Source organism: Anas platyrhynchos, chromosome 8, assembly GCF_047663525.1.
Source record: "Anas platyrhynchos isolate ZD024472 breed Pekin duck chromosome 8, IASCAAS_PekinDuck_T2T, whole genome shotgun sequence".
NCBI lineage: Eukaryota > Metazoa > Chordata > Aves > Anseriformes > Anatidae > Anas > Anas platyrhynchos.
This window is the reverse complement of record NC_092594.1, coordinates 38,066,214-38,080,173: the sequence shown is the minus strand read 5'-3', so window position 1 is coordinate 38,080,173 and position 13,960 is coordinate 38,066,214. Positions and strand designations below refer to the sequence as shown.

Below are 13,960 nucleotides of genomic sequence, written 5' to 3'. Positions count from 1 at the left end.
CTTTCCATTTTAATATAGAAAACAGATATCAGAAATAGGTGAGGAGGCTGTTTATCCTTTAACTCCTCGTACAGCAGATCTGCCCTGAGCCAACTGCGCTCAGGGGGAGCAGGAGCTAGGGTTTCCTGCACGAAATCCTGACTTTTTTAAAAAAACAGCTTGTTGCTGCAACGGACTTTGAAATTTTCTATATGAAAGAGGAGGAGAAGGTTCCCAAAACGCCCTTGGGGCTGGCGGAGGAGGAAGCCATCCCACAGAGCAGCGCCGTGCGGTACTTACGATGCCGTCCCTGTCCGGCGACCCCCTGCAACAGAGAGAGGCAGCGGGGTTAGCTCAACATGGCCCCAAATGCAATGCCAGAAGCATCACAGTCTGGTTTTGCTTAAAACCAGACGTGAAAGCTGATGGAGCTGTGAGGGTGACGATCCCCAAACGCTCACGGGCTTTGGACCTCGGGGTGAGCACCGCGGGTCCGGCAGCCACCCGCCTGGCCGAGGGTGCCGAGTTATTTAGCAAAGAGCCAGATGTATTTATCAGAGCCAGACTGGCTCCTCACCTCCCACACAGCCCCGTGTTTACGCCTTGCCAGAGATTTTCCGCAAATTAACGTCTGACTCACGGCAGCACGGAAAAATCTGAAGGGAGCTGCTGCCGGGCTGGGCCTGGTTTAAGGGAGATTAACGCCTCCCAGCACACTTCTCCAGCTCTCTCACCCTGCCTTTAATCTCTGGCTTCCCACCTGCATCTTATCAAACACAGCACTTTCCCTCTCTCTGCCACCCTTTTTGGGGACGAGCCCCTCGCCTCCCCGTGTTTCTGGGTCCCCCTTTGCAGCAGGCAGTGCGCACGGTGCTGGCACAGCCGGGCTCGCCGTACTGCAGCTTTCACACAGGAAAACCTCAGAAAACCTCAGCAGCTGCCTGAGGATGTGCAGAATTGCTCAGGAAAATCGATCCAGAATGAGAACACCATCGGGCTCCTGCAGCGCCAGGGAGGAAGCGCTCTGGGGAAGGCGCTGCCCAAAAAAATTTCTTGTCTCCCAAAAAATGCACCAGGGACAGCCAAATGCCTGGACGGGGCTCAGCACCCCAGCAGCAGTGCTGCAGCACCTCCTGCCCTGATGGGGCACAGTGACCCCATCCCTGACATCTCCCCGGGGAGCAAAAACCCCTCCGGCAGCACAGGGAGGGAGCGGCCACGTGCCCCCAGCGAGCACCGTGCCACCGCTGGCCATCAGGGCTCCTGTTCCGATGGGATCTGCATTTAAAAAAAAATGCAGCAGACAGGGAAATCAGGAGTTTTACAGAGATCAACCTGCTGCACCTCTCAGAGGAGCAATTTGCCTGTGATTTTTGACTGCCAGCACACGGGGAGCCAGCTTTCTGCCCCCACAGCATCCTTGCGTGCCGGCCCCTGGATGCGCAGGGGAAATGGCTTTGGTGCTCATGTTGTTCTGAGACCTGACTGAAGGATGAGGGATGCTTCTGATGCTCGCCCTGCCCTGGCACACTTCTCCCCAGCAGCACTGTGCGATGTGCTTCGTATCGCAGGGACTTACGTGGAATCGGTGTCCTTTTCTTTCTTGCGTATACCAAAGGCCTTCCTTGTGCGTTTTTTCAATCCTGCGGATAGGAGGGGTACAAATAAGAAGACAAATCAATGTTATGCTTCAAATAAATCCCCCAAGAGGCTCCTTATCCGATTGCCCCCAGCACAGCCCCCAGGAGCTCTGACTCCTTCGGTGCTTTTCGGTGGATTTCTGTGTTTTTTTTTTGGTCCAGGGCAGGACCCGGGGAGGGTTCTCCGATGGATGGGGCTGTGCTAAGGGACCCGGAGGCGACGCAGCAGCCAGAGCCCCGCGCCTTGCTCCTGCCATCTCTCTCCTCCCAGCCTCCCCACAATTTCTCCAGCGAGTTATTAATAACCGGGGGGAGATTTCCTCTGATCTCACCCCCTAGAATAACTCCAGCCCCAAAGTAGAGCACAGGGAGGGACGAAAAAACCACAAAAATAAGTTGTTTGGCCTTATCCGGAGAAGAGCCCGATTTGGCTAAGTTCTGTAACCAAGCCTTCTGCTCAGTTACGTAACGGGCCCACCATCTGCTGGAGATGTAGCTGTGATTCGGGAGAGGAAAGGGATATTTAGGAAAAGGCAGGACAAAGATGAGGGCCCCCAGGCCCTCCGGTCTCATTCCCAGCTTTCTGCGGGTGCTGAAGTCCCCTTGCAGAGATACCTGGGGGGGGGATGCGCCACGGGAACACTGCGGGTTTGGGAGAGACGTGGGAGGAGATGGATTTATTTAAAATAAATCACCCAAATACGGCACCCTCCCCACTGCACCCCCAGGGTGGGGGCAGCTTCTGGTCCCCAGCATCTTCTTGGAAGGAAAAGCCTCGTGGAAGCAAGGCACACCTCGGAGAAGACATCAATGGCACCGTCACCGCCTTACACACTCCTTTTTGATGACAAAAAGCATTAAAACAAAGCCAATGAAATGTATCGATTCACCGTGCACGGGCTGAGCAGCACTAAAAATAAACCTGCGGAGCCTCGAGACCCAAAATACCACTGGAGGAAGAGAAAAAGCAGCAGGGGGGTGGGGAAGAAGAGGGGAAATTCCCTTTAGGGTGCTGTTTGTGTGCACGCTCCTGCTCTGCAGCCGGGGATGGGGACAAGGCAAAGCACCAAGGCCAGCCCCAGAGGCTGCGTGTGCCAGCCCTGCAGGGACAAATGGGCAAGAAAAAGGCAGATTTGGGCCCTTGGATGGGGGAAGATGGAAAGCAGGAGGCAGCACCCCCTGCTGCGGGCAGCCCGGGCACTGCTGAAGGCAGAGGTGCAGAAGAAAATGGTAAAAGAGGGAAAATGGAAAGATGGAAAATGGAAAAAGAGGAAAATGGTTTGTCTTGGGGCTGGTTCGTTGGTGTTTGCTTGGAGCTGGATTTGAGCCATTCCTTGCTGCACACACACCTGCCCCCGATGAATTACCTTGCTGGGTCCAAAAACGGGGAAATTGTCGCTGCTTCAAAGCCAGCAGACTTGGGCTTGCTTTGCTGAAGAACTAATCCTCGGTTTGCTCAGCAAAATGAGAGGGAGGACAAAAAAAGCCAAAATCCCTCACGTCACACCCAGAGGACAAAGTCAAAAGGCAAATTAAACTCCAAGCAGGGAGTGCGTAACCACATCCAACCCCAAATAGGTGATCCTAATAGCAGCATCTCGGCCCAGAACCCGGCTTGAGGCTGGTTTCACAGCAGGAGCAAGGCTCTCCGGACAGACACGCACCTTTCCTGGGCTTCCAGCGAGAAGGATTGCCAAGACCTGAAGATATTTGGTGGGGATAACCTTGGAGATCTCACTGCTGGGGGCCCAGCAGCGTCCCAGGGCAAGGACAAGACCCAGCATCCTCCCAATATGGGCCAAGTCTGCGTTTGGACCCCCCAGAAAAGTTCAGTTTCCTGGAAATTTATTGGAAATCCCTTCAAAAAGCTGCAGGAGGCACCTGTGCAAGCTTCCTTGGACACCAAAATGTGGCAAAGTTGGGTTTAAGTGATTTATGTCACTATTTCGGCTGCTGGATGCACAGGGGGAATAAGGCAGCTCCTGCGGCCAGGTGGTCGCCCCGGGGCTTGCACTAGCCCTGCAGCAGCATCCCCAGAACGGCCAGCAGCCCTACACACACACACAGGCTTCTTTAAGCCCATCTGGAGATAAAACCCACAACTGTGCCTTACGCTGGCCCTTTGCCCTAAAGCCCCGATTGAAGCCCCATCCGTGCCCGCAGCACGTGGCAGCACACCCCGCACATCTGCAGGCCCTCGGAAACCTCTGCAACGGGATTCAGCCAGCATCACCTATAGGGCACGGTGCAAGGACCTCTAGATGGGCACACAAAACCCACAAGAGGCTAAAAACAGCTTTTGGCTCCCCAAAGAGGGGTCCCAAGGGCTGCACGGCCAGGGCTCCGCACCCATACCTGGCTCGGTGCGGCCAGCTGCCCACGGGCACTCTGTTTGGGGGAATATTTAAGGTCGGGAGGATGTAAATAATTGCTCAGACGTTATGCTCTAACCTCAGCAAGGCAGCCACAGGAATTGCTCGCTGCCCGCTTGCCCCAGAAATCAGCTCTGTGATATCAGCTCGCAGGGAACCGCAGGACACAGGCGTCCCCCGCCAGCGCTGCCGGCACCTCGGGCGCACAGTTGTGGCTTTCATTCGGGGCTGGCACAAGCACAGGAACGCCAGATGCACTTGCAAAGGTTGCTGTGCTCTGCGAGAGGTTCTCCAGAACAGGCTCTCCCTCCCAGGGATGCTCAGATTCCTATTTTTAGGGTTTGTTTTTTTTTGGGGTTGGTGGGGATCAGGCACCGAGCAGCCACGGCAGGGCGCCCAGCAGCTCAGGACCCCAACAGTTGGGGTCCAAAAAGATGACCAAAAGCCTTGAGAATTAAAGCAGTTAAAGTTTAAGAGATTCTAGAATTACAGACTGCTTTGGGCTGGAAGGGACCTCTAAGTCCCTGGCCTCCTTTGGAGCTGCTCCAACAGCTCCACGTCCTTGTGCTGGGGGCCCAGGGCCGAGCACAGGCTCCAGGTGGGGTCCCACAAGGGCAGAGCAGAGGGGAGCAATCCCCTCCTCACCCTGCAGCTATACACACACACACGTTATCTACGATTATGTGAATATATCATATTAATGTTATATAGCACATAAATGATATATAACCATTAAGGTGCATATGTAAAAGATGAGGATTTACACCCAAAACCCAGCACAGCGCGGCACCCCCATTAACCGCCTCATCCCTCCCGTGCTCTGCCATCAAACACTCAGCTTTTAAGGAGCGATTAACTAAAAATAAGCAGAGACCTGACCCGAAAGAGGCTGCATTGCCAGGCACCTCACACAACCACCAAGCCTCTTCCCAGCAGCTGCTGCCCCGCGGAGGAACGGTGCTACGGGAGGGAGCTCGAGGTCCCAGGGGGAAGGAGCTGTGCAAACAGAGCACCAGTGACCTTATTATTAGTCACACCGGCTTCTTCATCCTCTGTGCTAGAGCTAAAGCCAGGCCAACACCCCACTAAACTCAGGAAGCCATAATACATCCCTGAAATCACCCCCTTACAGATTTGGGAAGGCGCCCTCGGGGAGCTCGAAGCGCCCCAGATGAGCCCGTTTCAGGCGTATTTACCAACATCACCGGCTCCCAGAAAACCTCAGTGACAAGGCCATGAAAAAAAGCCACCATAAAAAAAAAAAAACAACTCCCAGATAAGCTTGTTGATGAGGCTTACAGCATCTGAGGTAGGGGCAGGATTTAGGATGAAGCCCACCCATCCGAAGTGGCCGTGCGATGCTCGGTGTGATGCTGGAGGTGCTTTAAGGCACGCACAGAACAAATGCCCACTGACACGCACACGCTTGAAAGCCTGGCACCCATCTATTATTAATTAGCTCTAATAACAGGGGGCATCCTTGATGGTTTCTCCTTCAGGCCCTGCAGATCTGGCTCTAGAGAGGAGCACGGCACACAGCGGGATGCGCCCCACTGCTGCACAGCCCCCTGGCACCGTGCCCCCTGCACTCCCACCCCATCCCATGCTCCTGATGCCCACCCTGAGCACATCTGCTCAATTCCCTGTGGCCTGGAGGTGGGAGGCTTTAGGAAATACCCCACCCTCCATTCCTTCAAAAACTCTCAAAAAAAAACATAGGAAAGCATGCACAAAAAACAGACAAAATCCCCCCAAAATGACCAAGAAGTGCCAGGGGGCACAAAAGCGCTCGGAAAGGTGAGAGCCCAGCCAGCAGCTTGCCATTGGGGAGTTTGAAAAATCGTAATTATTGCGCTATGAAAGATGTGCCAAAATCAGGGGGCTTCTCTGAGGCTGGCATGGATAAGGAACGGATCCGGGATAACATATATAATAATAATAACACCCAGAGGGATTTCCTTCCTTCGTGCATGATTAGCAGCTGTGAAACCCAAAACCCCTAAAACCAACCTCAAAGTTAAAATGGGCCGTTCTGTGGGGCTGACCATGGGGGAGCAGCACCTGTGGGCGTTCTGCAGGCCTTCCTCCTCTGCCGGGGCACCAATAAACCAAAAAAATAAAACCCAAAGCCCCCAGGAGCCTCAGCCCTTAACTGAGCTCCCACACTGCCCACAGCTTGGGCACAGGCACCCGAGGAGCTGCCTCTTGCTCACCCTGAGCTGCTTAAAACCCTGGGGTGAGGACATTTTAAAGCAGGACCCACCAAAAGGATGCTTTGCAAACCTTCATCACGTGCACTTACTGAGTTTGGCTTTACTTTCTACCCTTTCCACCCAAAAAGCCCCATCTGCGGAAATCCCAGTATCTCTCATGGCCAATACTGGGAAGTATTTCCAGGCTTAACCCAAAGCTTTTCCCCAACTCCCAGGGTTTGGGTGGGGTTTTGTTGCGTTTTGGATCCAGATCCCTTCATCCCCTCCTTCCTTTATTAAAACCTCTTGAGAAACACTGCCAGAGGTGGGAAACCCAAACCAGGCTGACCAGCAAGGTTTGTATGGCCAGAGCTTGGCTGGCTTGTGCAGCCAGGCCAGCAGCACCCCGGCCACCCCATACACCCCAAAATGCTCCACGTGCATCCCGCAAGCACAGCAACAACCCCTGGGAGCACCACGAGGCCTTTCTGAGGACCCTGGGGCCCAGAAAGGTCTTGTAAGGGGGAGACCCCAACACATCGACACAGCTTGGCCCCACGGGGCAGGGCCAGCCCTGCAGAAGGCATTGCCCCCCCGTGGCCCTTCCTTCTCCCCCCCGTTGGAGCTCTCCGAGCGCCGCGCGGTGTCTGCGTGAGTGCCGTGTTGCAGCAGTGGTTTCAAAACTTAATTAAGTTGTATAAAATACCTTCAGTGCGTTTGAGATGCAGCAGATTAATTAAAAAAAAAAGAGATCAATACACCCCTTTGTTCTCATGCACGGATGTTTGCCTCAACATCACCACCGGCTGCATTCCTGACACCGGAGGGGAGGTCCAGAGCCCACGGAGGGCTCCCCGGCACCTCTCCAGCACCAGCTCCTGCCCGAGGCCAGGTGCTGGCACTCCACATCATTTTGCCATGGGTTATTTCCATTTTGGTGTTTCAAAGGCAGGGATTTCAGCCCCCACTGCTGGTGGTGGCCTCATCCCACCTGGCCAAGTGGTGCCCCAGCACGCACAGCCCCAGCGTGAAGCACTCCACAGGTCATTCACAGAACCACTGAGGTTGGAAAAAGACCTTCAAGATCTGTCCCAACCATCCCCTTCCACCAGCATCACCCTCCAAACCGTGTCCCTAAGCACCACCATTAAATATCACCACCGAAATCCCCCCAGCCCGTTTGGCACAGGGACCTCTCGCGGGTTTCCAAGTTTCAGACCAGTTTGAAGCTGGGGGTGTTAGAAACCATTCCCGTAAAACACAGCATCTCTGCAAGGTGTCAGCGCTTCAACAGGGCATCGGTCACCCAAGTTTCGCTATTCCACAAATAGAGCTAGCTTCCAACTCTTTAAAAATTAACCAGAAGCATTAATTATTTCTTCTCACTCCATTTTCTCACTCCCATCCCAGGTTCCCATGCACAGCAGACACGCCAAGCAGGTAACGGGGCACTTCTCCTGGCCAGCCCCCTTTCCCCAAAGGGGAGACCTTTCCACGAGGCGTGATTCCGCCGCCAGCAGAGCCACCAAAAAAAAAAAAAAAACACCAAAAAAAGCAGAAAACCAGACCCAAGCCTTGCAGCGAGCACACAGCACGCACTGCAGCAGGCCAGCTTTCATTTCCCTGCATTCATCCCTCCTGACACGTCGGCGCCTTCCCCACAGCCACAAACACCTCACGTGCCACGGCTCAAGATTAAAATCTCCAAATATTGATGATCGTTAAGACATGAATAAGGCACCGAAGGACAGCAGTGCCCGTTGCCCTCGCACCAAGGAGTCAGGAAGCACAAGCAGCCATCCTGTGCTCGCACACGGTGCTGGGTTCCCAAGGTGAGCCGAGCATCACCCACCGGCACCGAGCTCCCTTTTTGGCTGGCCTGGGCATGGCCACATGTCCCCGGGTCCCCATCAGCACCCAAAAACACATCCCCAGCCCCCACAGCCACCCGTGCCTGCAGGGGCTGGATGCTGCTGTCTGGGCACATCACACCAGGCAGGCCTCCGGCTCGGCCAAGGGGCCGTACATCAAATAAATCACCTGCATTTTGAGCTTTTTTTTTTGGCCCTGAAGGCCAAGAGCTCCCCTGCTTGAAGCAAATTATATAAAAAAAAATCTCCCTTCCGTGGCATCTTGCTCGAGAATGCATAAAGGAGAGGTTTGCATACGGCCGAGACGGATGACACAGGTTAAAATCTGTGTAAGAAATGCCCGGGGGGCTTTTCCCACGCACGACCAGACGCGCATTCTCCCAGCGCTCCCCGGAGCATCTGATGCCCGGAGCCCATATTTCCTCCTCGTTTCCTTTTCCATTCCAATAAGCCTCAAAGCAGTGTCCCCCCCCCGCCTCCCCCCTCCTTTCCCAGAGCCCGCAGCTCCAAGCCAGCAGCACTGCATGGCAGGAATCGCCTTCAGCCCAGCATCCTCGCTCCCCATCGGGGCGATTCACATCCACACCGCTGTGCCACGGAGACACCGAGTCCCATCTATCGCCAACAGGCCCCTGGGCTGTGCGTGCAGATAGCATTTAAAATCCTCCTCTGCATCACACCGGGGGGAACAAGCAGGTTTCCAAGCAGGGGATGAATTCCTGCTCGCCGGAGCGGCCAGCGCCAGCCCCAAGCTCCCTGCCCGGCTGCTGCCCCCCAGCACGGGCACGGTGCTGCGAATAATCCCTCGGGCTCGGCATTACAGCACCCACCAGCTTGCTGACAGCAGGCAGGGAGCTTCAGCTTAGGGGGAGGGGAGTTTTTTTTTTTTTTTTTTTTTTGTTGTTGTTTTTTTTTTAAATCATCCTTATTTCGATTTTCTGAAAGGAAAAGGCGAAGGATGCACGCTCCCGGGTTCAACGCCTTCTCCTTCCCCCACCATTGCCTCCAAAAACTCCGGCGATCCCGAAAGACATGCTCAGATCATCACCTACCTTCCATCATGGTGGCAGAATTGCATTCCTCAATTTCCAAGGAGCCTGAAAAAAAAAAATACAGGAGAATACAATCCCGGTTACCAGCTGCTTCACATAAGCCCTTAAATCAAACGCCTCCGATCCGCGGCTTGTTTAGCTGCCAGAACAAGGGAAAAAAAAAAGGAAAAAAAAAGGAAAAGCCGGTGCTAATGCCGAGGGCAGGCCATGGATGCTGCTGTGGCTGTATCACCTCCAGGATCACCGGAGGATGCTGAGAGAAAGGCAGGATGAGCCAGGCTGAGCTCCGGCGCTGCCCCCGTCCCTCCCGCCCCACATCTCGTCACATGCGCGCTGGCTCCCGAGCCCTGCCACAATGCCCCCCGGGAGCGCACCAACCTATTTCCCATTTTTTCCCCCCACTTTCACCCAAAAAGCAGAACCCCTTTTCGTACCTCGTGACGCACTTCCCCTCCCTGTAATCCTATTGCAGCAGCTGGGGGAGCGAGATTAATTACCCGGCGCTGTCAGATTAGGAGAGCGCTCCAGCAGCGGGCGGTGGGGCTGGGCAGGGGGGGAAAAAAAGCAAAATCCCCCCCAAGGCCGAGGGCACACGCACCAGGGCCGCACACCCACGGCTGCTCAGCCCTCGCCTCTCCCGCAGCCACCCGAGGCAGAAATCGATGGGGTTGACGTCACGGCACCGCTCGCCCCAGCAGGGTGACGGGCAGGGATCGCTCCCCGCCGCCTGCCGGAGCATCGGGGACCTCGTCTCCCGTGGGGAGCAGCCAAAGCAGGGATAAGAGGTGCCGTGGAGGGCAGGAGACCACGCTGCACCCTGACCCCAAACCCCCCAGGGCCACCCAGAGCAACCACGGGGCACTGGGCACTGCTGGGATTACCCCACAAAAATATAAATTTGGGATTTGCATGCAAACACCACCTCCACAAGTTTTTTTTTTTTTTTTTTTTTTTTTTTTCCCTTCCTAGTAAAAATTATGCCTTAAAAATCCTTGCACCTTGCCCTGAAGCAGACCCAGCCCCACATGCTCCCCGTTCCTATGAGGGGCTGGGGGACGCAGCCCCATCCCCAGGCTGGTACCAGCACCCTGCCACACCTGGGGAGGGGGACACTGCCCCGTGCCACCCCCCCAGGGGCACCCCCATTGGGAAACATGCTTATAGATGCCAGCAAGGGCTGCAGATGCAAAGCCACTGGGATTTGGGGCTTGGGTGCAACCCTATGGAAGGGTCCATGGGCAGCTCCAGAGATGTTATTTAAAAATTAAAAAAAAAATAAATAAAGGGGGGGCAAATAGCTTTAAGGAAATCCACAAATTTTTGGTATGTGAATGGCAGATGTGAGGGGATGTGATGAGAATAAAAGATTTGCAGTATCCATGGGGCTGGTGAAGTTACCCTCTGCCTGCAGCGGGAGCTGACCCCAGCCCCCCACCCCACAGCACCACCTCTAGGGTCCGTCCTAGCCTGAGGATTCTCTGGGATTGCCCCTTTGAGGAGCTGGGACACCAACGGGTGCAGCACTTTTGCTGTTATAAAAATAATAAAGAAGCACAGCTGGATGCATCCATGGGGACGCACCCTTGGGGACACCCTCACCCACCCCAGGCAGGTCCCCACAGGTACCACCTGCCACAGGGGGCATTTATCACCCCCCATCCACCCCAGCAGCACTGGGGGTGGAAGGACGGGTGCCCAGCAGCTTTGGGAGATCTGGCTGTAACCCCATAAGGGGTACAGCCCATGTAGCACCACTCCGCTGCTCCCCAGGCCACCTCACACGGTTCCTCTGTCACCACGAGGCTCCCCGCTGCCGGTCCCCAGTCCCAGCACTCCTCCAGCACCACCCCAGTGCAGCTGGGGCAGGATTTACCCCACACCTCACTGCTCCTCCTATTTTATCAGCTCACACCACGGGCTCACCCACAGCCCTGGGGCTCCCCAGAAGGCCAAACAGCCCCAGTTTATCTACAGAAAAGGGCAGAAGCGTTTTAAATAAGCAAGGGATCACAGTGGGATGGCTGGCAGACTCTCCAAGATAACATTTCTCCCAAAATTCATACAGCTCCTCTAAAGTAGAGGAACCACAGCCACCCAGCACCCCAGGGTTGTCCCTGCAGGACAGTTCCTGTGGATATCCCTGTTGCAAACTTGCAGCAGACCCATCAGAGCCGAGTAACCCGTAACCGAGTTATCTTTGCTCATTCCTCACTCGGGCACTGAGCTATGGCAGCCTCCACACAGCGCTGGCATACAGGAGTGCCAGAAAGAAACCCATGGCTTATTGTGCAGCGTAATGTGGCACCTGTGGGGTCCCGTGGGACACCTGGCCCAGAGGCACGGAGCTGATAAAGCGTCCCTGTGTCTCCCATCCATGTCTCCCATCCCTGCATCATCCTGCGGGCAAAGGCAGCCGCAGGGCAGGGCCCCACAGAGGACACCACAACCCTGCCCTCCCACAGCCCCCTTCCCATCAGGGCAGGAGGAGGGAGCCAGACCCCGCTGGGTGCGCGATGGGCTGCCATGTGTAAACATAAACAGGGGAAGTCAGCCTCAAAGGAGAGAATAAGGAGGCAGAAAATGAGTCACAGCAGCGCATTACTCATACTGGAGCAGTCATGCTCACGCCGCATGTGACGGGCGATCCCGGCGCGTCCCCGCCACAGGGCAAGGTGCCCCCACGCCCCTGGGTGAAGGGATTTGCTAAATAAAGCTCAAATCCAGCAGCCTCATCCCTCTCAGGGCACAGCCCCGTAAATCCCGCAGCATTAACAGCGCTAACGGGCAGCCGTGAGTCGGTGACAGGTCCGCGCACCTGCCACAACGACCCGCCATGAAGCCTAATGGGGCATTTCACTGAAAACAAGCCTGTGGGCTTCTCTGTGCCAGGTGGGGACACAGCTGAAGAGGCCAAACATCCTGGGAAGCACTAATTAGGCTTTGGGATCTCTCATTAATGAGGGTTTTGGGCTCTGACACCAGGCCCTGTGCCTCCTGTGCCCATTGCGCAGTGTAGGCCTCACGCGGGGCCATGGTCGGGAGCCATCACACGCAGGCCGCCTCATCAGGATTTAGAGACTGTGAACATTTGTGCCTCGCTGCGAGACAGCTGAAAAATACCAGAGCCTTTTATAGGCTGCCATTTGGGCTTTGATACGGTGACATTTTCAGGCTGCTTGCTCCAAATGCCTCCTCCCAGCGTGACAAAGGGGGAGGCTGAAACACGGCCTCACTGGGAGAGCCTCAAGAGGCACAGGGGCAGGTTTGGTGGTGGCTGGGTGCTTCCAAAAAGATGGGGCACCCGGGCACATCATGTGGGGCTGCAAAAGGCCACAACACCGAGCTGTTACTGGGCTCGACCTCACACATTGCATTCTCTGCAGCCAGCACTCCACATCTTCAGCAGGATTATGGTGGTGTTCCTCGTGCTGAGCAGCTCCATGCTCAACAAGGAGGACTGTTACCATCTGATCTGCTGGTTTTTGCCCCATTTATCCCATTCTGCCCTCACAAAAAGAGCTGCTGGGCCCTTCCCAGCCCAGTGAGCAAGGAGAGGAGCTCAGGAGCAAGCCCTCACTGTGCCCTAGCACCAACTACAGCCCTTTGGGGGATACAGGCCAGTGTGGTGCTGCTCCCCCACAGCAGCAGAGAAGCTCTGCTTGCCGTACACTTCAACAGAGCTTCACTGCTTGAGGCTCTGAAACCACAACCCAACACGCAAGGCCCCAGCCCCCCGGCCCCGCCAGCCCCCGCACCCTCTGCTCGCTGCCTCCTGCCCCGGCTGGCACCCAGCCCCACTGCACACGTGGGGAACCAGCCCCACGGGTTGCACAGCCGCACCCTGCCCATGCCGGGGCCCTGCAAGCACTCTGTGTGCTGCTGAGGAGCCCCCAAAACACCCTGAGCACCGCAAAGCATCCCCCTCACCCCCAGCACAGGCTGGGGATGGTGGCAGCTGCACCCCACGGGGCTCCGATGGGCTCCCCGCTCCAGCACCACCCACCACAAGCATGGCACAACCAAGATCAGCTTACAACCAGCACGACATGCCAGGGCACCCACCGAGCAGACGGCCATGTCCATCCCCAGTCACCAGCAGCACCCACGGTGCCCATTTGGCCAGCAGCTCCGTGCCGGGCAGCAGCAGTACCGGGGTGCAGAGCTCCAGGAGCAATTGAATGCTGCCAGAGCAGCCTCTGCCTTATTTAATGGCTCTCATGCACACGGAGGTAATTAGGCTGTGCCCTGGGGCGCTGGAGCACCACGGGAGCCCCATGCACACCCTGCCAGCAGCTCCCACGGCCACAGATCGAGCACGCATTTACCAGCAGCACCAAGCTCCCGGCCAGCACTCACCTGCCTTGTGCCCCCACTCAGTTTTGCCCCCACTCGTGAGGAGGCCAAACCCTGCAGGTGGGCTCCCCAGCTTAAATCCTGCCTGGGCCCGATGGGATGAGGTGCAGCTGCGGCCCCACAGCCGTGGGGACTGCTCCTGCCCTGCCCCAGCCCTGCCCATAGCACTGAGCGGGGCTGGAGCCAGAGCCACAGCCCCACAGCCCCCGGCTGCTCCGATGGGGTGGCACAGGGGACGCTAACTGGCCTGGCAGCGAGGCTGTTTTGCCTTTTTTTTTTTGGTTAGAAAGAAGGTATTCAGGAACATGGAAAAAAAAATCCCCATGCGAACGATGGGTGTGTGTTTTCGCAGACGGCAGCGCTGCCCCACAGCACACGTGTGTGTGCTCCTGAGCGTTGCCCAGCCTGTTTCGGGGCGGTATCGCCGCCAGCATCAACCCGGGTGTGATTTGGGATGGAAAGTGCCCTCCCCGTGTGCCCCACGTTGTGCTGAGCAGCCCC

At 56.1% G+C, this 13,960-nt stretch overlaps 1 protein-coding gene across 1 annotated transcript in view; it reads right to left on the bottom strand.

Moving 5' to 3' along the window:
- Positions 1-13,659, bottom strand: part of SGIP1 (SH3GL interacting endocytic adaptor 1) — a 39,199-nt gene extending 25,540 nt beyond the window's left edge. Inside the window, exons 1-4 of the mRNA XM_072042097.1 lie at positions 13,463-13,659; positions 9,107-9,151; positions 1,559-1,622; positions 280-304 (exon numbers count right to left, since the gene is read on the bottom strand). Of these exons, the coding sequence (XP_071898198.1) occupies positions 280-304; positions 1,559-1,622; positions 9,107-9,151; positions 13,463-13,622 (294 nt within the window). The 5' untranslated portion in view covers positions 13,623-13,659. The remainder of the gene's footprint in view (positions 1-279; positions 305-1,558; positions 1,623-9,106; positions 9,152-13,462) is intronic.
- Positions 13,660-13,960: the final 301 nt, after the last annotated feature.